This window comes from Somniosus microcephalus, chromosome 5, assembly GCF_052327205.1.
Source record: "Somniosus microcephalus isolate GS21.2 chromosome 5, FLI_Smic_1.0, whole genome shotgun sequence".
NCBI lineage: Eukaryota > Metazoa > Chordata > Chondrichthyes > Squaliformes > Somniosidae > Somniosus > Somniosus microcephalus.
In genome coordinates, this window is record NC_140991.1 from 81,339,744 (window position 1) to 81,364,835 (window position 25,092).

Here is a 25,092-nt window from a genome sequence, read left to right on the forward strand (position 1 = left end):
CGAGCGAGGGAGACCGTGCGAGCGCGGGAAACCGCCATTTTCGGAGGCGGGGAAGAAGACAAGCGCGGGAAACCGCCATTTTTGAAAAAAAAAGGAAAGTTAAAGAAAAATTTCATTGTTGTTTCTCAAAAAGATTGCGAAGATGCCTAAGCGTGGTAACATCAACGATTTCGATTCCGAGGTGGAAGATTGGGCCACGTATGTAGAACGCATAGAGATATATTGTAAGGCAAATGAAATATCAAATGATGATAAAGCACTAACCTTACTAAACTCAATGGGTGCGAAGACATACGGGCTACTGAAGCATCTTCTATCACCAGCTAAACCGGCGGATCAGACTTTCGCTAATATTGTTGCTGTCCTGAAGGATCATTTGAACCCCACACCGCTGATGTTAGCGGAACGATTTAAATTTTATGCGAGAACGCAACTGAAAGAGGAAAGCAACGCGGAGTACTTGGTTGAACTGCGTAGGCTAGCGAAATACTGTCAGTTTGGGGAAAATCTGACAGAGGCACTGAGAGACAAGTTCGTGTGTGGGTTGTCGAAGGAAGGAACACAAAAGCGACTGCTCGAAGAGAATGATCTTACACTTGATAAGGCTGTCACTATTGCAGCATCGCACGAAGCCGCAGCGAGAGGCACTGCGGAAATGCAGCTGAAGGCAGCGGTACTCAGCGTAGATCAAATGGCTTCGGGTACAACGAAATGTTATCGTTGTGGGAAGACAACACACGATCAGACCCAATGCTGGTTTAAAAACCAGGAATGTAGAAAATGTGGCAAGCTTGGTCACATAGCTGAAGTATGCCGGTCAGGAAAGAAGACCAGCAACAAAAAGTCACCGCAGAAAAAGTACAGAAAGGTACATAAGATGGCTGTGAAGAGTTCGGATGAACAGAATTCGGATTCAGACTCCAACAGCAAGGAACTGGGTAGTCTGAGAATTCACAATGTGAGTAAGGAAACTGACCGACAAAGTATCTGGGTTACACTGCAGATTGCAGAAGTCCAAGTGAAGATGGAATTGGACACCGGATCGGCGTTGACGGTCATGAATAAGCAAGATTACAAAAAGTTATTCAAACATATTCCCCTACGGGACACGAAGATAGTATTGCAGACATACACGGGGCAAAAAGTATACCCCATCGGAAAGATAAAAGTCAAGGTGATACACAAGGGCAAAGAACACCAAGGAATGGACTTATATGTACTACCTGAGGGAGGTCCACCACTTCTGGGACGGGAGTGGATCAGGAAAATAAATATGGACTGGCACTCCCTAAACGCAATAACGGTAGATCCCGGAAAGAAAGATGTCAAACCTGAACGATTGTCCAGAATATTGGATGAGGCTAAAGAGGTATTCCAGCAGGGACCGGGAACACTGAGAGGAATTAAGGCAAAAATCAAGATTGCAGAACATGCAAACCCAAAATTTTTCAAAGCCAGACCGGTACCTTATGCGATACGACCTGCTGTGGAGGCTGAACTGGAAGGGCTTGAACGTTCAGGGGTACTGTCTAAGGTGGACTGGAGTGAGTGGGCCACGCCCATTGTTCCCATCATGAAGCATTCATCGAGTAACAAGCCAGGGGAACCGGGAAAGGTCCGCATCTGCGGAGACTTCAAGATCACAGTTAATCCGGTGCTTCACACGGTGCAATATCCGCTTCCGCAGATTGAGGATATCTTTGCTTCATTGTCTGGCGGGAAACACTTCACCAAGATAGACCTGGCGCAAGCGTACTTACAGATGGAAGTTGAGGAAGAGTCGCGCCAGTATCTCACAATCAACACGCACAGAGGCTTGTATCGATATAATAGACTGGTTTTTGGAGTGGCTTCGGCTCCAGCAATTTGGCAGAGGGCCATGGAGCAGGTCTTACAGGGAATTCCAAGCACTCAGTGTTACTTGGACGATATCCTGATTACAGGAGAGGACGAGGAGGAACACCTCGCAAATTTGAAACTGGTGCTCACCAGGTTGAAGGAATATGGCCTTCGAGTTAATCGCCAGAAATGTGAGTTCTTCCAGAAACGGATCTCGTACTGTGGTCATGTCATTGACCAGGAGGGGCTGCACAAGTCACCTGACAAGATCGAAGCTGTTGTGAAGGCCCCCGCTCCGGAAAATGTATCCCAGTTGAGGTCGTTTCTAGGGCTGATTAACTATTACCATAAGTTTCTGCCAAATCTATCCACGGTGCTGCACCCGCTGAATGCCCTGTTGCGGAAAGAAGTACCATGGAAGTGGAGCGAGGACTGTAAGAAGGCCTTTCGCAAAAGCAAGGCATTGATCACCTCTGAGGAAGTGTTGGCTCACTTCAACCCAACGCTACCTATTCGTCTAGCTTGTGATGCTTCCCCTTATGGTATTGGAGCAGTACTCTCACACAAGTTGCCAAATGGCTCGGAAAGGCCAGTCACATTTGCATCCAGATCATTGACCTCCGCTGAGTGCAACTATGCTCAGATAGATAGGGAGGCTCTCAGCCTTGTGTGGGGAGTAAAGAAATTCAATCATTACCTGCAGGGCAAGAAGTTTACACTGCTGACAGACCACCAGCCGTTGGTATCCATATTCAACCCTAAAAAGGGCGTTTCCATTATGACAGCGCAAAGGCTACAGAGGTGGTCCATTTTCCTAGGGGCACACCAATATGACATCGAATACAAAGGATCAAAACAGCATGGGAATGCTGACGGGTTATCGCGCCTACCGTTGCCAGCGGTAGAAGAGGCGCCTACAGTGGACCCAGTGGAGATGTTCCACTCAACCATAGTGGAATGTCTACCAGTAACAAATTCTACGATCGAAAAGGAAACAAGAAATGACCCGACTCTCTCACAAGTCTACGATTTAACGGTGAAGGGATGGCCAGCACATGGCGAACCAATGTTACCAGCATTTTCGCAAAGAAGAGAACAGCTGTCAGTGTGCCGAGGAACTTTGATGTATGGATCCAGAGTGGTGATTCCACCCAAACTCCAGCATAAAGTGCTAAAGGAGCTTCACGAGGGGCATCTGGGTGGAGTGAAAATGAAGAACCTAGCCAGAGCGTTTGTGTGGTGGCCAGGTATCGATGGAGACATCGAAGAAATGACCAAGAGCTGTCTAGGATGCCAGAAGGTCCAAAACACCCCACCACAAGCTCCTCTGCATCCATGGGAGTGGCCCTCATCTCCATGGCAAAGGGTACATATCGACTTTGCTGGTCCATTTATGGACTCAATGTTCTTAATCGCGGTGGATGCACACTCCAAGTGGCTGGAGGTAATAAAGATGTCCTCCACCACCACGGAAAAAACCATCACAGTATTAAGGACCATATTTGCCAGGAATGGGCTGCCTGAACAGATCTGTTCTGATAATGGACCGCAATTTGTGTCCGAAGAATTCAGGAAGTTCTTAAAAAACAATGGGGTTAAGCACTACACGTCCGCCCCATACCATCCCGCCACCAATGGATTAGCTGAAAGGTTTGTCCAGACCTTCAAGAAGGCCATAAAGGCCATGGGTAATGAAGACATAAATCTACAACATAAGGTAGATAACTTCTTGTTGGCGTACAGGAATGGAGCACATGCGGTCACAAACCAAACTCCCGCCATGATGTTTTTCAATAGAAGACTAAGATGCCGGCTGGATTTGATCAAGCCAAACATCCGAAGGGACGTAGAGAACCGGCAATTTCAAGGCATGAATGAAAGGCCAACTAGAACCTTCCAGATAGGTCAACAAGTTTTGGCCCGGGACTACCGTACCGAGAAATGGCAGCCTGGAACTATTTGCAAACGACTAGGACCGCTGATGTATACCGTGGACATTGGTGAAAGCATAATAAGGCGCTATGTTGACCAGATCATAGAGTCATCTGAAAAGGGCCAACCTACTCCACAACTCTATACGCCTAATGTTGAAGCAGAGATACCCATAGTATCTACCTCCGATCCGGTAATACTGGAATCAGATGAACCTGACACTGGCATTCAAGCCGAATCGACCTTGCCAGAAGAACCTACTACACCACCGAAAACTACTACACCACCGAGGCGTTATCCGGACCGAGTCAGGAAGCCTCCAGAGAGACTGAATCTGTGAACTGTTTTTACATGAAGTTGTGTATATATGTTATGATGTTATGTTTAATGGGAATATATACTGTTAACCTAAAAAGGGAGGATTGTAGTGTATGTAACATTCCACCTTTAAGAGAACTATTTTAAGGGTTGCACTACTTTATCTTGGCTGCTGTATACTGTAATACCGGTGGTGACCACACCGGTATATAAGTGCTGTGTAAGGATTTATTGGGCAGTTCCGCCCTGACCTTCAACCAGTAAAGTCCTGTTAAAGTTTACTCTTGTGGTCTGTGTAGTAATTCGCAATATAACACACAGACTTAACACTTGTGACTATTTGTGCTTTATCTTCCTCTTACGCGTGCTTCTACATGGTGCTTCCCCTGTGGCTTCAGCAGATGTGGAGGCACCTTGCTCACTTTCATGCTGCTCCTGCTTCGACACCTTTGGCGGGCGTCCTCTGGGTTTGCGAGCCTTTGAGAGCTCAGCATCAATCTGCTCCTCCTGCGTCTGTGCAGGGGCTGAGATGCCCATCTCAGTTGGGTGAGGACTCTGGTGGGGCTCTGACTGAGGGCTACTCAGTGGCATGGGAGTGTGAGCACTTGGAGAGGAGCCCCCACTTCCTTGTTGCCTGCCACCAACATCCCTCTCATGGGTCAGCCCCACTTCAGTGCTAGCAAGTGGCTTGACAGCACCTTGCTGCACATCAGGGGAGCCACGAGGACCTGTATCTGCACTGGCAGTCCTACTCAAAAGTACTTCCATGAAGCTTTGGTTTCTCTGCTCAATAGTTGATCATCACTCCTCCAGGGATGTCAGTCTATTCTGAACATTCGCCATGTTTTCCAGACTCTGGCAACTTATTTCCTCCATGGCCATAGCCATCCTCTCCAGAGAGGTAGCCATCCTTACCATGGAGGTAGCCATCATTTCCACGGAGGTTGCCATCCTTTCTGTGGTGGTGCATTCATGCGCCATTGCCTCCACAAAGGCACTGCTCATGTTAGAGTTGGACTCCTCCATACTCACAGTAACCCTGGAGACAAAACCTGCCAGAGACTCCTGCACTTGTTCCTGGAGTTGCAGCACCACACTCTTTCTGGATGGACCCGGAGGCACAAGGTCCACATGCAGCTGAGCAGAGCTAGGAGCGCCCTGCGGCCTCCGACGAGGACTCTCCACTGCTGTCCCTGTCTCCACCATCTGCTGATGCTCACTTGGGAGCTGTGATACACCAGGTGACAACACTACTCTATGTCGCGAAGGTCCCCCCGAGGTATCTGCGCTGGTGCTGAGTGCGCTTAATTCTGCAGATGCTGCTCCCTCGGAGGCTGTAGGTTCCTCTGAGGTGTCTTCCGGCTCAGGCTATTCCTCCTGGACAGTGGAGAAGGGGGCTGTCGATGGTCCTCTGGGGGAGTAAAGGCATGAGTTAGACATGTGATATTAACGTTGCATGCACATGGAATTGTGCAAATGATCATAAGTCATCTGTATGAGCATCATATCCCATATCAGTCACTCATGCAATGTAAATGAGAGATGCAAATCTATTCCGTCACCAGCTTGCTCTGCTGCACCTGTCTGACCGTCCCCCACTTCCACATCCTCATCGCCTCCAATGATCTCCAGGGCTGCCTCCTCAGCGTTGGTGAGATGGGCTATGGAAGGTGGCCCTCCTCTTGTCTTAGCCCTCTCCCTCTTATTGTGGGCTCTCTTTTCCTGCAATGAGGGACACAAGTGGAATTTGAGTGAGAATGATGGAGTGAGTGCAGAGAATCCATAGCATAGATGCTTAAAAGGAGACAAGGATGGAGTGAGGTGCCAATACCAAGGGCCCTCCCTGTGCATTGTTAGTTGTTGTCATGGCATCACAGTGATAGCGAGTGTGAGGGCAGCATAGTCGAATAGTGGAGTGATTGTGTACATAGAGAGAGAGGGATAGTTAAGGGTGCAAGGGATGTAAGGGTAAAGTGGGATGTGCAGGAGTAGGTTGACAATGCAGAATGCTGGTGATGAGAGGAGATGGGGAACAGATTGAGGCCAAGTGTGATGTTATACTCACTTTTCCTAAGCGGACCAGGTCATTGAACCTTTTTCTGCACTGCACCCAGGTTCAAGTGCACAAGGATCAGGAGCTCACCTCCTGTGCAATTTGCAGCCAGACTGTTTTTGTTTGCTGTGGTGGCTTCTTCCGCCCAGAGGATGGGAAGAGTACCTCCCTGTGCCCTCTGACTCCCTCCATAAGAGCATGGAGGGTGTCATCATCAAATCTGGGAGATGCCTTGGCCCTTGAGGTAGTCATGGCAGCAGTTGTCACAAGGCAATCCAGCAGCAAATAATGAGAGAATGAACCAAAGCTGCATGGGCCCCTTAAATGCAGCTGGCTCGCAGACATCAGCAGAGGCGAGTTACAGACCCAAAACACTAATTGGCCAGGGGAGCGCACACGCAAGGATTCAATTGCCCAATTAGGGCAAAATCGCAAATTTTTGGCAGCGGAATCGGAACCCGCCGACCACCTAACACGCACCCAACCCACCACCAATGGGAACATTGCGGCGTTCGAGTGCATTATCGGATGTCAGAAATGTTGAGAACTGCAGAACATCTAGAAGCAGCAGTGGTGCATATTTTGATGTGCCCATCTTTTAGGGACAGAGGTTGAAAGTTTTAAACACTTGTTTCAAGTGTCATACATGGGTTGGTGATTCTCTGCAAAATACTAATTTAGCTCATTATAGGGGGAGAGAGGAGTTTGCAGTTACTGCTCTCTAAAATGACCATGGAGTAAACAAAAGGTTTTGCTGCAGATTGAGAGAGATTAAGACCAGGTCTGGCTGTGATTAACCAGCTGTGCACGCTAGTCTGTAGCCCATGAACTTGACATTTCGCCAAACTAATTGCTGGTCATCTCTGATTGGTTCAAACCCATTTGATAAACTCAGTGGAAAAATATGATGCTGAGATGAATCTTCAACTGCTTTACCTTTTCCATTACAAGTTTCTTGAGCCTTCTTTGAGTGCGCATGCCTAATTTGTGCTTAGTCTTTGAGTAATTTTGTGTTGGAGTCTGATGAAGAACTCCATTGAAATTCATTTCACATAGAACCCTTACAGCCAACAGACAGACTTTCATCCCCTCAGTCTGGAGTGGAATTAAACCTAGTCTTTAGAGCAGCACTCCAAACCACTGCACTGCTCGGTACTTGAGTCTCCTTGCACTTCTATAATGAATCTAGTGACTACTGATCTCTTACAGAGAGAACACTTTCAATGAATGCTGCGTACAAAGCAATACTAAAACTGACTCGTGTGAATGTTATTAAGAGCATGTGCAATATGTAGAACTTTTCAACTTTTCAGTTCCTAACTATTTTTCTGGTGCCATTTAACTTTGTTTTTCAAAGATACAACACAACCACAGACAAAAGGAACTATCCAAGAAATCATGGGAGGACTATGTGGCTAGGACATCGAACTATGAGACCTTGAAGGCAAGGATTGTTTTATTTAGTGAAACAAATATCATTATAATATATTTATTTCCTTTTTTTAAAAACTGACATCTCCCATTTGTATTGTCTTCATTATCCGTTGTATTGAACTGTGTTGAAAGTAGAAACTCAATGTGCACTCTCCTGCTTTAACTCATTCCTTCCAAGGAACTTAAAACTGTGGAACTTCTTACCTCAGTCTCATTTTCAAGCTTTTAAAATATTATCTTGGCATCGCTTACTCAATGATTTGCTTCATCTTTTTGAAGGGGAAGTTCCATGATCCACTGCTCCCAGTTGGACCACTGCTCTTCAAAGGATTGGGGGTTAGAGATAATGCTACAACATTGTAGCCCAGATTCTCTCGTTTGCACTTCCTGCGACTTCCGCTTCCCACGGGGATTGCACGGTCACGAAATCAACCTTGTTCATGTCCTGCATTATGGGCCTTGCCCCTTTACTTTAGTTTCTTAATTTCAAATAAAGTACCTTTTGATACAGCAAGTTCTTTCTTAATAGTTCAATTTGTTTTAAAGAATGATTCTTCCATTTCTAATAACTTTTATTGATAACATTTGAGTTGATTCTTTCTGTGTTTAGGAAGCGAAAAAGCTTCAAGAACAGACCATACAAGCTTCCAAGCTCAAAGTAAAAGAACACGGCACCATTTTCCACCAGCCTGGAATTGCAGGTTTACACACAACTGTAAGTAATTCCCACACATGCTAACAACAGTTGGCAGTTATCAATATGAGTTCCAAGGAGCAGTTTAGTAATCTATTACTTTCCTTACATTATGTATCACTGTTCGTCATCATCTTCATTAGAATAATGGGGGGATATGTTCTGATGAGTTATGCCTGATTAATGGACATTGAATGCTCATAACCCATCAGAAAAATAGGCTTTTGTATCACCTTTCCACTTGTTTATCAACCTATCCAGTTCTCTGGTCAGGTTTTGTACTGGAACTTGAAGCACCCACCAGTTCGCAGTTAAATATATTAAATATACCCATCCAATGACAGTATTTAGAATTCACACAAAGTCCTGGTGTTCATGCCAGTATAGTGCCTCACATCTATCCGCCCTTATAGAATGAGTCTGGGGCCACTAGAATGTTCAGTTTATGAAAGTGCATTTAAACAGCACTGTAGTAAGGTTTGCAGCAGCATTTTGAACCTATTTTGGGAACTTTTTCCTTGATTTCTTTTAAAAAATCTCTTGTTTCCATGTACAGTAGTTGGTTTGGCAGCTTTGTGCCACATGTTCTGGCACTGTCGTTGTTTGGTATGTCCAGAACTGCGGCATTGGGTTTCACAATGGGATTCCCCTTTACTTATGTTTTATTTAGAGGGAAAAGAAGAGAAGTAATGGAGGGATGCCAAGCAGGTCAGCTGCATCAGAAGCAGACTGGACCCAGCTGTCAGTATTCTCTTACACAGAATTCAATTGCAGAGGTACATCCACTGCCAATAACTGTGGTACCAGGTACACAGGCTCTGGGTCAGCATTGTGGCATTCTACACAGCTAACACGCACCATAGGGCTGGTACTACCCTTGGCAGTAAAGGTCAGATACAAGCTCAAGTTCTCTTCCTTTGGATTCTTTCAGGTAGTGATGGCCTTCCTAATTTGTAATTATCTTGTAATCTTGTGAACTGCTACATTTTAATCTCTTCAACTTGGGTTAAAATCCAGCCCATATTAAGTAGATGAAAGTCTTTACTGACTATATAGGTCCTGTGTGAATTAAATTTGGGCAGTCCCAACCCATCTGCTACTCAGCATAGGCCCACATATGAAATGACAGTAATTTGGTACTAATAGCAAGAGGTCATGGGGGAGAAATTCCCTACCTTAGCGCCACCCGTTAGCATGGCGTAATGTGGAGAAAGCGCTGCCGGTAAGTAGTGTGATGAAATATATGCCTTCATCAGCCCCTGTGTTTTACCTGCATTGTATTGTGTGTACCGCCCCCCCCCCTTTTCCCCTATTGTGTGTATTGGCTCCGCCCCTGTCTTTTGTCATATAAAGGTCTCAAGAGCTGTATGAGTCATTCTGCCAGACGAATCTGATGTGGAATGGCGTGCAATGTTCTTAGCGATTAAAAGCCTTCAGTTGAATCCTTTAACTTCTTGTCTTTGAGTTATTGATGGCACATCAATTTTAATCACTAAAACACCAAGATGGATCGACTCCTGAAACCAGAGCGTTGGATCTGGACCCCCATGCCACAGACGCAGCCACACAGTTCGGACACTGGTTCCAATGCTTCGAATTTTTCATCGAAACCTCAGCCACCGCCATAGCAGCCGCGACCGCCACCAGAGACGTGAAGCTGGGAATCCTGCGAAACCGGGTGAGTCATCGGGTCTCCCCTCTCATCCGAGATGCCACCAGCTACGAGGATGCCTGCACCATTCTGGAGGCCCACTACGTGCGGCCAATAAACGAGGTGTATGCCAGGCATCTTCTGACTACTCGCACGCAGCGGCATGGTGAGTCACTAGAGGACTTCATGCTAAGCCTAAAAGTACTGGGCAGAGACTGTAACTGTAAGGCCGTGTCTGCCACCGTGTACACGGAGGAGCTGATCCGAGACTCCTTTATTGCGGGCCTCAGTTCAAATTACATTCGGCAGAAACTGTTTGAAAAGGAGGGACTGGACTTAAAACAGGCTATGGGCATAGCGCGATCGCTGGATATGGCCCAGAGGAACTCTGAATCCTGTTCCTCAGGCCACGCGGCCCACTCCGCCTCGTGCGCGCCGTGGGGGCCGCCATCTTGGAAGCCATCTTCACCTCCCAGGTCTCAGGCCAGCCCAGCACCGTCGGAGCCCCAGCCTCCACCCAGGAGCCCCACTACTGCCACGATGCATCGGGGCCCGAAATGCTACTTCTGCGGCCAGGACAAACACTCCAGGCATCTGTGCCCAGCGAAGGGCACCACCTGTTTTAAATGCAGGAAGAAAGGACATTTCAGTAAAGTCTGCAGAGGGAACCCCGCCTCCAACTCCGCCACCGCCGCGTGCGTGCCGTGGGGGCGGCCATCTTGGACGCCATCTTGTCCACCCTCATGGAGTCCACCATCTTGTCCCGACTACACGGACCCCCAGGACCCACTGGTGGCCTCAATCACAGTGGATCAATCCAGGCCGCATCCGTTGTCTAGATCGATGATGGACATAGAGGTAAACGGGAACAAGGTTAAGTGCTTGATTGACTGCGGGAGCACCGAAAGCTTTATTCATCCTAGCCTGGTAAAACGACTTTCACTAACGATAGTCCCTACACAGGGCAAAATCGCCATGGCTGATAAGACTCATACCTCAAAAATTACAGGTTTCTGCGTGGTTATGTTGTCGGTAAAAGGCACTGATTACAGAGATTTTAAACTGTTGATAATGCCAGATCTCTGTGTGAGCGTGATCTTGGGTCTGGACTTCCAGTGCCACCACCAAAGTATCACGCTTACCTACGGTGGGTCCCAGCCGCCCCTCACAGTGTGCGGTCTGGCTACCCTGAAGGTCAAGCCGCCCTCTCTGTTCGCCAACCTCGCACCCAACTGTCGACCCATAGCGACCAAGAGTAGGCGGTACAGCTGGGAGGACAGACGGTTCATTGCGTCGGAAGTAGAAAGACTCAAGCGGGAGGGTATCATCGAATGCAGTACCAGCCCGTGGCGCGCCCAGGTAGTAGTGGTTAAGGGTAGCGAAAAGAAGCGGATGGTGATAGATTATAGCCAGACAGTTAATCTATACACCCAGCTAGACGCCTACCCTCTGCCCCGCATAGCGGATATGGTTAACCAAATTGCACAATACCGGGTGTTTTCCACCATCGACCTAAAATCGGCATACCACCAGCTCCCCATTAGGCCGGTGGACCGTCCATACACCGCCTTCGAGGCGAACGGACGCCTCTACCACTTCCTCAGAGTCCCCTTTGGGGTAACGAATGGGGTCTCGGTCTTCCAGCGGGAGATGGACCGCATGGTCGATGAGAACCAGTTAACAGCCACCTATCCATACCTAGACAACGTCACCATCTGCGGCCACGACCAGCAAGACCACGACTCGAACTTCGCGAGATTTCTGAAAACCGCCCTCAGACTCAATCTCACCTACAACGAGGATAAGTGTGTCTTTAGCACCACGCGCCTCTGTATCCTGGGCTGCGTGGTGGAAAACGGGGAAATCGGTCCGGACCCTGACCGATTGCGCCCCCTACGGGAGCTACCCCTACCAAACACTCCCAAGGCCCTGAAAAGGTGCCTGGGGTTTTTCTCCTATTACGCCCAATGGGTCCCCAATTATTCCGACAAGGCCCGTCCCCTCCTGAAATCAACGTCCTTCCCACTCACGGCCGAGGCCCACGCTGCCTTCAACAGCATTAAACATGACATTGAGAAGGCCGCGCTGCGGGCAGTGGACGAAAACATCCCTTTCCAGGTCGAAAGCGATGCGTCCGACTTCGCTTTAGCAGCCACCCTCAACCAGGATGGGCGGCCCGTAGCCTTTTTCTCAAGAACCCTCCAAGGGCCCGAGATCAGGCACTCCTCAGTAGAGAAGGAGGCCCAGGCCATAGTGGAGGCAGTGCGGCACTGGAGGCACTACCTAGCCGGCAAACGCTTCACCCTGCTTACCGACCAGCGGTCGGTAGCCTTCATGTTTAACAACAAACAGAGGGGGAAGATCAAGAATGACAAAATTCTCAGGTGGTGGATCGAACTCTCCACGTTTGAGTACGACATAATATATAGGCCAGGGGCCCTCAACGAATCCCCCGACACCCTATCACGAGGGATGTGTGCCAGCATCCAGGGGGACAGGCTACAGGGCCTCCACAATGGCCTCTGCCACCCGGGGGTCACCCGGCTATTTCACTTTATAAAATCCCGTAACCTGCCCTATTCCATCGAGGAGGTCCGGTCTATGACCAGGGACTGCCGCACCTGTGCGGAATGCAAGCCCCGTTTTTACAGGCCCGACCGAGCCCACCTGATCAAAGCTACACGGCCATTCGAGCGCCTGAGCTTAGATTTCAAGGGACCACTCCCCTCCACCGACCGCAATGTGTACTTTCTCAACATTGTGGACGAGTACTCCCGCTTCACATTCGCCTACCCCTGCCCAGACATGACCAGTGCCACGGTCATCAAGTGCCTCGGCAGCCTGTTTTGCACGTTCGGCGTGCCGAACTACATCCACACTGACAGGGGGGCGTCGTTCATGAGCGACGAACTGCACCAATACCTGCTGTCGAAGGGGATAGCCACGAGTCGGACCACTAATTATAACCCCCGGGGTAATGGGCAAGTGGAGAGGGAGAACGCGACGGTGTGGAAGGCGGTCACCTTAGCACTAAGGTCTAAAGGCCTCCCTACCTCCCGCTGGCAAGAGGTCCTCCCAGACGTACTCCACTCGATAACGCCACTCCTCATGAGAAGATGTTTGTTTTTCCCCGCAAATCAACCTCGGGAGTGTCCCTACCTTCGTGGCTCTCCACCCCAGGGACAGTCCTATTACGGAAGCATGTGAGGGGCCACAAAACGGATCCCCTCGTGGAGGCAGAACACCTACTCCATGCAAACCCACAGTACGCGTACGTCAAGCACGCCGACGGGCGTGAGGACACCGTGTCCATAAAGGACCTCGCCTCGGCAGGAAGCGACGACGACCCATCCTCACCACCCCCAGAAGAACCTCCACCATCCCCAGAGGTATCCTCACCACCCCCAGAAGTACCTGCAACACCCCCAGCACATGGGTATGCCCAGGAGGGCACCACGGACTCCCGGTCGGAACCCGAGGTACTGTTGCGACGTTCAGGAAGGACTGTCACACCCCCGGACAAACTAAATCTGTAGAAGGGGTGAATGTGATGAAATATATGCCTTCATCAGCCCCTGTGTTTTACCTGCATTGTATTGTGTGTACCGCCCCCCCCCCTTTTCCCCTATTGTGTGTATTGGCTCCGCCCCTGTCTTTTGTCATATAAAGGTCTCAAGAGCTGTATGAGTCATTCTGCCAAACGAATCCGATGTGGAATGACGTGCAATGTTCTTAGCGATTAAAAGCCTTCAGTGGAATCCTTTAACTTCTTGTCTTTGAGTTATTGATGGCACATCAAGTAGCATCACCCCAAAAAGAAAAATGGCGCTGTGGTGACATCACGCCGACTTAACGTAATCTAGGGCAAACTTCCACCCTAGCACTGAGTTCAGCGCTGGGTCCTAAGCATGTCAGGTAATCCCAGCGTGCAAGCAGATTGACAGAGGCGCTGCCAGCACCTCTTCAAGGGACACACACATTTTTCAGGTAAGTTTGTGTTGAAGCTTTTGGACTGGGCTTTTTTGATTTTATTAAAGTAGTGGCTTGCTGTAATACATGTTAGAAATTTTTTAATGTGTAGGGAGTGTTGCTGGATGCTTGCAAGGCCTCAGATGGTAAAAGAAGACCTCTAAGAAGATGGAAAATGCTGCCAATACTCAGCTGGTCAGGCAGCACCTGTGGAGAGAGAAACAAAGTTCACGTCTCGGGTCGAGATGCTGCCTGACCTGCTGAGTATTTCCAGCATTTTATGAGGTCATTTCAGATTTACAGGAGGAAGCCAAAGAGGAGGATGCTGAAGGAAGGATGCAACCCAGACAGCCCCTTTCTGGCCGGGATACCCGGGATAGAATCATCCGCCTGCGGTCCCAGTGACCACAATCCCAATTCCTCTTTCAGCCCCACACTTTACCTTCCCTCTGTTACCGACCATCACAGCGTCCTCTTGGCCACAATGCTGAAATAAAAGCCACCATAAAGCAAACTTTCCAATCCAACTTTATACACCTATCCATCCAATATGACATCAAGAAATCAACTCTTCACAATTATGCATTCCCTTAGTGACTGTCTTGTGTGTGCCTTTGCCTATCCTAGTGATGTCACGCAGTGCTACCCCAGTGGCTGCAGCATGGCTTGTGGAAGGCTGCTGACTTTCAGTGGTAGACACTGCAAATGGCCTTGCTGGTTGACCTTTTAGGAGCTGGTGGCTGGAAGTGTCGTCTTCTTCACTTTCTTCTCCCTCTTCTTGGCCAACCATTGGGTGGGCAGGCTGCATTTCTTGGGTGTGTGAAATGAGGAAGGCACAAGTGTGTAGTTGTGGTGAGGGAAGGGTGGGAAAGCAAGAGGTGCATGCCATAAGGAGGATAACGTATGAGGATACCAGCATCTTGTATCCGTCCTGCCCTGCCGCTGGCCAAGGGCTCAGCCATACCCCTGCCAAGAACGGCCGGCACCATCTCCTCCAAGGGGGTAAGGTAAGGCTAAGAATGGGAGATGTGCCTCGTGATTGGTACAGATTGTTAGTAGGTGAGTGATTGGGGAGGGGGAGGTGTCGTGCATTGAGCAGTGTGTGAGGCTAGTAATTCAGTTGGTAGGAGATGGCTTTTGAAGATGCATTCATTGATCTTGACTAGTGCCCTGAGATCATGAAGCTTCTTTGGGCACTGGAGCCAGGTGGTGGGGGCAACACTGCTGGCAGTGATGGCCTTGATAATGTGGTCCCACATCATTCTTTCTGGAGGTCCTCCTGGGCCTGGAGTGCTGCATGTGAGACCCTGCGTGCCCCTTCCCTGGCTTGCTGAGCCATTTGTGTTAGTGCTGAAACACTTTTCCCATTTTTTTGAGGTTCAGAAGGGAATTGAGGTAAAAAAAAATTTTGAAAGGCAGTATGGGCTGAAAAATGCATTTTTTCACTAGATTTTATTAGCATTGCCCCTTTAATTCATAGCCCTTTTAATTGCCCACAATTCATTGCAAACTTCACAGCCTCGCTCCCAGAGTCTGTAAGAAGCTACAATGCCACTTCAGGACAGGAACTTCGGGTCAGTTGCCTCCATTAACACCACCAGGAGGGCATTACGCTGTAAGTTAGCACTGGGCTAAAAATCTTTAGTCCCCAGCACGAATTTTTGCCCGGTAGCGGTGCGGCCATTTTCAGCAGCTGTAAACCCGAGGCCGCAGTGACATCGGCAGGTTATTGTCGATGTCCAATTTCTAGGCCCTAGTCTCTAAAAGAGGCCATAAGGGGAGGTGGTGTGAGAAATTGAATGTATGATGCTGGGGTAATAAGGGATGCTCATCTGCGGTTCCTTGAAGGCATATTGTTGTTACACAGTTTTGCGCAAATTTAACAAATCCTATGCCTCATCTGGAATACTTAATATTGGATGGTAAAGATGGGAAAATGCCTCTCCAACAATACCCATCTTGAGGACAACAAAAATTCACCCAAAATATAAATTTTCAAGATATGAGCATTTAAACATATAGGCCCAGATATTCCGATCCCTACGGTGAGTACGCGCTGTGTACCCACCCGTAGGGACATCGGAAATGCCAGTTTCAGGCATGCACTGCGCATGCGCTGAAAACTGGCATTTCCGATCTGTCAAGAATCCTCTTGACAGATCCTCCGGCTGCCCTGGAGAAAGGCCTCTGCGGGCAGATAGTTCCGCTTTCTGGAGACCCTCCGCCCGCAGAAAACCCTTACAATTCTTATGCCTGGTAAAAGCAGGTGTAAGGCCTGCTTTTACCAGGATAAGAGTTGAAAAAAGTTTTTTTTTTTAATTTCGCTGATTTATCATTTAAAAATACTTTTAAAAAAGGTAAGTTTATTTTTAGCCCCGTAAAAAACTTTAATTTTTTTTCAAAAAAGTAAAATTTTTGTTTAAAGTACTTAATTTATTGTAATTTCAAGTCATTTTAAAAATGTGATTTTTTAAAAAATTTATTTAAAGTTTTACTATGTTTTTGGGGTGATCTCCATTCATATATTTGACAGGTCTTCCTGTCAAATGTATGAAGGGAGATTCCCTTCTTTGATTGGCTCCTCATGGCCCACATGATCCCAGGGACGCTGCGAACTGCCTGCACCTCTGGGATACGTGGGCCCTGCATACTTCAAGTTTGGAGAGGCCCAGGAGCGGAAGCATGTGCGTCCCGGGAGCCCTCAGTTAAAGGGCATAGATTTTTCCAGATCGCAGGCCTCCGCCCACGGGAGGCCTGCGATCGGAAAATACAGGCCATAAAATTGATGGACAGGAAAAGACCAACTGGTCCATTGGGCCTGACACATACAGTCGTATTGTAACTAAGTATTCTAAATGACACCTAATGCTCCCCACTAATCAGCAGCCATGTAATCGCCTGGAAGAGGTAAAAAAATTAATACAAAACCCTAGGCCAATTCAGGGAAAGGAATTCTGGGAAACTCCTCATCAATCCTAGAAAGCAAACAAACGAGTTCCAGGAGACAACAATGACCGTGAGGCACATACTCCAATGTCCCACTTGCGCACTGATATCAGCCTTAACCAGGAAGCCGTCCAGCACCCTTTTAAATGCTTGCAGTGAATCAGCACTCTGTGCACGTGTTGACAACTTTTTCCAAAGGTCGATGACACTGTGAAAAGAAAGACCTCCTGACATCTAAACTAGTTATATGCTTATGTAACTTATATGCATATCTCCTCCTTCTGCCTAACCTATCTAATTCAAATTGTCTATCTACAAGGCCATAGTCTAGTCCTTTTGTTATTTTAAATATCTCAAATCAAACCTCCCTGAAGTCTATCCTTTTCTAGTGTAAAAATTGACTGGCTCCCTAAGCCTGTTGTGATAACTAAGGACTTCTAAACTATCAATCTCGTGGCCTTCTTGTGAACCTTTTCCAGGGCTTCTATATCACTCATCGTGTGAGGGGACCAAAACTGGACACAGTATTCTAAATGAGGCCTAGCTAATGTCTTGCACAAGGACACTGTAGTGCTTTTTATTTTATATTGGATCTTCCTAGCTATAGAGCCTAGTGCTCCATTTGCTTTTGCTATAATGTTGCGGCACTGGCCATGAACCTTTAGAGACACATGCACTATTACACTTATGTCTCTTTCCCACGTAACAGACTTTAGTTTGGAACCCTGCATGGTAAATGCATACTTGGCATTGGCCTTACCCACGTGCATGGCACTACATTTATCTACATTAAATGGCATCAGCTAGCCCATTTCCCCATCACATCGGGATCTGATAGCAGTCTTTTGTTTCTCTTCCAAGCTTCTAACACTAGCACAAATCTTTGTGTCAGCCACGATTGGTCCAGTTCTGACAAAGGGTCCACATCTGAAACACTAACTTGTCTGTTCTTTCCACAGATGCTGTCGAACCTGCTGAATATTTTCAGAATTTTCTGCTTTTTGTTTTATAAAAGAGGACAAATAAATATAAATAAAATTTAACATGCTATTTTAAGGAATATAAGAACCAGAAGATCCAACGGGGTAAATTCACCAATGGCAAGGAGCCACGCTTAATCTGTAAATTATGTGAGAACTTGTTCCTCAGGAAAAGTAACTTGTAGAATGGATTTAAAGCAATGTTATCACGTCAGTTTCACTTCATTTGGTCTTCAAATGTAACTGGGACATTGACATTATTGTGCGGTTTTACTGAAAATAAGCTTATAGAGCTTTACCATCAGCATTCAGTACAATGGAATCTCAGTGGTGAACGTGTGTATTTTACTTTCCCATCAGGGTTTTTGGGGCCGTTTGGTAACAGTAGAAAGCACGCCGCTGCAGCTGCTAGGAGGTCCATTATCGTCTACAAATCTTGCAATAAAGAGAGCTTCCACAAGAGGTGGAGCACTGAAAAATGGGGATGCTGCAAAAGAAATGAAGACTAAGTCATGTTCTGTATCTGTAAAATGAGTGCTAGATATCAATTAAAATAAATCCTTCACAGTTTGTAGACTTTATCGTGTTTGACTTTTTAGTTAATTTTAAAGAGCAAATTTATAAACTACAAATTGTTTTCAGACAACTACAGTCATTTATATGCATTAGAAAATGTGGGTTCCCCTAAGATATAAGCGAACTATAAAAGAGGGCAAAGAGCCAAATGCTGGAAATATGAAACAAAAACAGAAAAAAACTGGAGGCACTCAGTAGGCCAGGCAGCATCTGTGGCGAGAACAGAGAAGTTAACGTTCCAGTTCCGATGAAGGGTCTGCATCTGAAACATGAACCTGTCTGTTGTTGCCTGAACCGCTGAGTGGTTTCAGCATGTTCTGTTTTTGTTTTATAAGAGAGGACAAATGAAATTGAACTCCATGTAATGCCTGGCTATTTTAAGGAACGTGTAGAACCAGGAGGTGCAGAGGGTAAATTCACCAATCCGTACACCTGATGAGGAGCCATAATTAAAAGGGTGTGGGTTGGACAATCTACAGTGTTGTAACCCTATTTCTGATCCATGTTGCCTTCAAAGCATAGCTCCCAACTGTTATCACAGGATCAGCGAATATCTCTGTCGACTAAATGCCACTTCTTGACATAAAACATACAGAAAATAGTTATATTTTCCTACATCTAATTTTCTGAACGTATTAAATTCCTATGCAAACAATTTGGAGTCCCACTTGTTGGAGTTTTCCACTGCTGGGAAATGCATGATGAAATATTTAACACATAGGGATAGATTTTCAACTTGCCACCTGGGCATAAAACTGGCATTTCAGATCATCCATCCATTATTGAAACCGCCTGATTTTTATTTTCATTGACGTCATTGGAAATGAAAATCAGTCGTCCCAAATGGATTGCAAGCATGCAGGTGCAGCAGGCGGTTAAGAAGGCAAATGGTATGTTGGCCTTCGTAGCGAGAGGGTTCGAGTACAGGAACATGGATGTCTTGCTGCAGTTGTACAGGGCCTTGGTGAGACCACACCTTGAGTATTGTGTGCAGTTTTGGTCGCCTTATCTGAGGAAGGATGTTCTTGCCATGGAGGGAGTGCAGCGAAGATTCACCAGACTGATGCCTGGGATGGCAGGAATGACGTATGAGGAGAGATTGGGTCGATTGGGCTTATACTCGCTGGAGTTTAGAAGAATGCGAGGGGATCTCATTGAAACTTATAAAATTCTAACAGGACTAGACAGACTAGATGCAGGAAGGATGTTCCCGATGGCGGGGGAGTCCAGAACCAGGGGTCACAGTCTAAGGATAAGGGGTAAGCCATTTAGGACAGAGATGAGGAGGAATTTCTTCACCCAGAGAGTGGTGAACCTGTGGAATTCTCTACCACACAAGACAGTTGAGGCCAATACATTAAATATATTCAAGAAGGAGTTAGATATATTTCTTAAGGCTAAAGGGATCAAGGGATATGGGGAGAAGGCAGGGACAGGGTACTGAGTTTGGATGATCCGCCATGATCTCATTGAATGGCGGAGTAGGCTCGAGGGGCCGAATGGCCTACTCCTGCTCCTATTTTCTATGTTTCTATGTTTCAAAATCTACCCCATAGTTTAATAAAGGCCAATACTAATTAAGTAGCAACTGAAGATATTCCTGTGCAAGCCTCCACTACTTTGTTTTACTCTAAATAGCACCAGTTATTGACCACATATTATTTAATGAGACCGTATAGAACAGCAACAGTTAGCTTGACTGTTTGCAATTATATTGAAACTGGTGGGTTCCCAAAAATTCTCCACCACTGGGGTTTTCGTCATGTTATATCTGGCTCCGTTGTAGATTAATTGATAGAGATTGATTGCTATGATTAGTTAACAGCTCAATTATCATAGTATCATGCGACTACCAGGATGGTATAAGGTGAACTAGATGGGCCTTGGCCTTTTTTGTCCAGCAATTCCTATGTTCTTAGGTGCCAGAGAGCTTAGGGTTTAAAGAGAGAAAAGATTGTATAAAAGGCTGTTTGCCTCTGGCTTCAGACACTTGCAGAAGTGTAGTTACACAGTCAGAACAAACTACTAACAACTACTTGCATTTATATAGCGCCTTTAGTGTAGAAAAACGCCCCAAGGAGCTTCACAGAGGTGTAATCAAACAAAAATAGATGCCGAGCCAAAGGAGGAGATACTAGGAATTGCTAACCAAAAACTTGGTCAAAGAGATGGGTTTTAAGGAGGGTAACGAGGCTGAGGGTTTTAGGGAGGGAATTCCAGATTGTGGACCCTAGATGGTGGGGTAAAGAGAGGGGTGCACAAGAAGCCAAAGTCAGATGAATGGAGAGGAGTTGTAGGAATGGAGAAGGTTACAGAGATAGGGAGGGGTAAGGCCGTGAAAGGATTTAAACACGAGGATTAGAATTTTAGATTGAAGACATTGGGGAACTGAGAGTCAATGTAAACAACAAGGACCGGGGTGGTGGGTGAGTGGAACTTGGTGCAGGATTTAGGCAGTAGAGTTTTGGTTAAGCTGAAGTTTATGGAGGTTGGAAGATGGGAGACTGGACAGGAGAACATTGAATAGTTAAATCTGGAGGAACTACAGCATGCAAAGACTAACTAAATTTAACCAAGAATATGGCCGCTGAGTTGTGCTATGCAGAGCTGGAAGGCTGTTTCTCGGGGCACAGTTCTGCCTATGGCACTTAAACAACTGCACTGAATTTCTGTACCTTAAGGTCCTTCCAGGATGCCACAGATACCTGATAGGGGTCAGCCATTTCTTTATGCTGTGCAGCTTTCATATGGCGACTAAGACTCTTCACAGATATGCTCGCTTGTACATCAGAGTTGGCAAAGAGCAATGGTAGCAGACAGCCAGGCAGGAGGGCTTTTATGAAATTGCCAACTTCCCAAGCAGGAAGGGTACAGGTGACATAAGGGCTCCATCAGCAAAAGCTGTGCCCTGCCTTAACCATAAGGGATTTCACTCACTAAATGTCCAGAACCTACTTATCTTCCACACGGTGACATAGTGGTTAGCACTGTTGCCTCACAGCGCCAGGGACCCGGGTTCGAATCCGGCCTCGGGCGACTGTCTGTGTGGAGTTTGCACATTCTCCCCGTGTTTGCGTGGGTTTCCTCCGGGTGCTCCGGTTTCCTCCCACAGTCCAAAAATGTGTGAGTTAGGTTGATTGGCTATGATAAATTGACCCTTAGTGTTAGGGGGATTAAATACGTGGGGTTACGGGGATCGGGTGGGATATGTGTTGGTGTAGGGGTTACGGGGATCGGGTGGGATATGTGTCGGTGCAGGCTCGATGGGCCGAAATGGCCTCTATCTGCACTTGTGGGGTTTCTGTGATTCTGATTCTGTGATAAGTGCCAGAGTTGCTGGCAGCAGCCATGACTCTCAATACAATGTCAGACAATTTTTCCACGGAGACAGAAGGCTGTATGTGTGGTTACTGGGTGACTCCAGTTATGTGCTATAGCTGTGACGAATGATACCAGGCTGTCGTTCATTCACGAGGGCAGAGCAACTTTACAATGATTTCTATACATGAACTAGTGTGCTTATTGACCAGACATATGTTGTTCACATACAACGACTCAGATGCTGACTACAGAGAAGATATCTTAAGATTGCTATGATTTGCTGCATGCTTCATAATATAGCCATTTGTGAAACATCAGTTTTCAGAGCAGATGCAGTGCCTAAGGATGTGGTGCTGCTTCAAGGAAGAATACAGAAATAACTTTTAATTGATTTATTCTTCAGCTGAACTGTAACTCATGTAATTGCAACGTACTGTGGGTAATGATGACTGTCCTTTCTCTATGTACTCGCAGTATTGCTCCAGTTCTGTAGGCATTTATCCTTTTAGGAAACAATTTGGTAAACCCTCCAAACCTGGTTGTGAATTCTAGATCATCCGATGGAGGGTCTGTTGGCTCCTACGCAGCTTGCACTATCAGCAGCATAGTGAAATTAAGCCCCCAATGGCAGTATAAAGTACCACAGTACTCTACTTTCAAGGATCAATGCAAAATACTTAGAAAAGTTTCTGGCATTATCGGCTTCTGAGATTACTGGAAAACATAGAGGCTTGGTATGTTTCATGCATGTGACACGATTCCACACTGGGCATGGGAAAGGGTTCATGGAGGGCTAACAAGAAGATACCAGAAGATTCTAAGGTGATCTGGACAAGAAACAGTTCTCATTTTCATTCTCAGCAACATCATATCATCATTCTTACCATCCTCTAATGCTTGATTAACAGACGATGGGGTGAATCTGAAGAAGCAGAATCGGAGAATACAGTGTCTACACTGAGCATGTGGTGAGATGTTAGCCAGTGTCATTCAATAACACTGTTGTTGGTTTCAAATTAGAAGAGATTGATAAAAGCTAGTGGCCTGATGAAATTACAATGATTGGGATGCTTTGTCCTCATATTCCTCTGTCCCTGGTGTTAAGTCCATGAATGATTGAGACACGGACTAGCAGGAGTGAAAACAAACAAGTCTTTACTGGTGGAAGTCAATAGTGAAAATTAACAAACAGAGGCTCTCTAGCGCCTTTTATACAGGGGTGGTCACTGCCGGTACTGCAGTCTGAGACCAGTTATTCTCTTAAAGGTACATACACAACAATTCCTCCCCTTTTAGATAAACAGTACATAACATTCATTTAACAACTAAATGATAACGAATTACAATCACAATTACTGTTGCTAGATACATTGGTTAAGTTTAAGCAATTATAAGTTCAGTCTTTGAGGAGGCTTCCTGATTCTGTCTGGATAACGCCTCTTTGGGGTATCAGGTTCTTCTGGCAATGTTGCGTCGGGATCAATGTCTTTGTTTGGTTCATCTGCTTCCAATATTACCGGTTCTGCGGTAGCTGCAATTGGAACGTCAATTTCATTACCAGGTGTATCAGATCGTGGTGTGGAGTTGACGTTTTCCAGTGACTCTAGAATCTGGTCAGCATGGCGTCTTACAATGCTCTCCCCAACGTCCACGGTATACATGAGAGGTCCTTGTCGTGTACAAATCGTTCCTGGCTGCCATTTCTCAGTGCGGTAGTCCCGGGACAAAACTGGTTGACCTATCTTAAAACTCCTGGTCGGCCTTTCATTCATATTCTGAAACTGCCTGTTCTCCACATCTCTTCGGACGTTTGGTTTAACCAAATCCAAGCGGCATCGTAGTCTTCGATTGAAGAACATCATGGCTGGAGTTTGGTTGGTAACCGCATGTGTCGCATTCCGGTAGGCAAACAAGAAGTTGTCCACCTTGTGTTGTAGGGGTATATCTTCATTACACATTGCCTTGATAGCCTTCTTGAAAGTTTGGACAAACCTCTCGGCCAATCCATTAGTGGCTGGATGATATGGGGCAGATGTGTAATGCTTAAAGCCATTGTTCTTTAAGAACCTCCAGAACTCTTCAGACACAAACTGTGGTCCATTGTCAGAGCAAATCTGTTCAGGCAGCCCATTCCTGGCGAATATGGTTCGCAAAACTGTGATAGTTTTTTCCGTGGTGGTTGAGGACATTTTTATTACCTCTGGCCACTTTGAATGTGCATCCACCGCAATTAAAAACATCGAGTCCATGAAGGGACCAGCAAAATCAATGTGCACCCGTTGCCATGGAGATGAGGGCCACTCCCATGGATGCAGAGGAGCTTGTGGTGGGGCGTTTTGGACCTTCTGGCATCCTGCACAGCTCTTGGTCATCTCTTCGATTTCTCTATCGATTCCCGGCCACCACACAAACGCTCTGGCTAAGTTCTTCATTTTTACCCCACCCAGATGACCCTCATGAAGCTCATTGAGTACTCTATCCGTCAACTTAGGTGGAATTACTACTCTGGATCCACACATCAAGGTCCCTCTGCACACTGACAGCTGTTCTCTTCTCGGCGAGAATGCTGGCAGCAGTGGTTCGCCATGTGCTGGCCATCCCTTCACCGTTAAATCATAGACCCGTGATAGTGTCGGGTCATTCCGTGTTTCGTTTTCTATGTTTGCATTCGTCACAGAGAGACATTCGACTATGGTCGAGTGGAATAACTCCATCGGATCCATTGCAAGGTCTTCTTCTTCCACCGTCGGCAACGGTAGGCGTGACAATCCATCAGCATTTCCATGCTGTTTAGTTCCTTTGTACTCGATGTCATATTGGTGTGCCCCTAGGAAAAGGGACCATCTCTGCAGCCATTGTGCCGTCATTATCGGTACGCCCTTCTGAGGGTTGAAAATGGAGACAAGAGGTTGATGATCGGTTAGTAGAGTAAATTTTTGACCGTGCAGGTAGTGATTGAACTTCTTCACCGCCCACACTAGGCTGAGGGCCTCTCTGTCAATCTGAGCGTAGTTACGCTCGGCAGAAGTTAACGAGCATGACGCAAAAGCTATCGGCCTCTCTAACCCATCAAGGAACTTATGTGACAGTACCGCCCCAATGCCATAGGGAGACGCATCACACGCCAGTCTGATCGGCAGTGCTGGGTTGTAGTGAGCCAATACTTCCCTTGAAGTGATTAAGTCCTTACTCTTCTGAAAAGCACGCTTACAATCATCGCTCCATTTCCATGCTACCCCCGTTCGTAGCAGGGCATTCAGTGGGTGCAGAATTGTCGACAAATTCGGCAAAAACTTATGATAGTAATTCACCAATCCGAGGAATGACCTCAGTTGCGACACATTTTCAGGCGCTGGGGCCTTAACAACCGCTTCAATTT

General features: G+C 46.7%; 1 protein-coding gene across 7 annotated transcripts in view; it reads left to right on the forward strand.

Annotated features, from left to right (window-relative positions):
• The window catches only part of cfap69 (cilia and flagella associated protein 69), a 224,067-nt gene extending 205,683 nt beyond the window's left edge, over positions 1–18,384 (forward strand). For all 7 annotated transcript variants that reach the window (XM_085987885.1, XM_085987888.1, XM_085987886.1 and 4 more), the window contains 3 exons: positions 7,500–7,586; positions 8,187–8,291; positions 18,177–18,384. In XM_085987885.1, coding sequence (XP_085844011.1) covers positions 7,500–7,586; positions 8,187–8,291; positions 18,177–18,350 — 366 coding nt within the window. In that variant the 3' untranslated portion in view covers positions 18,351–18,384. The remainder of the gene's footprint in view (positions 1–7,499; positions 7,587–8,186; positions 8,292–18,176) is intronic.
• Positions 18,385–25,092: the final 6,708 nt, after the last annotated feature.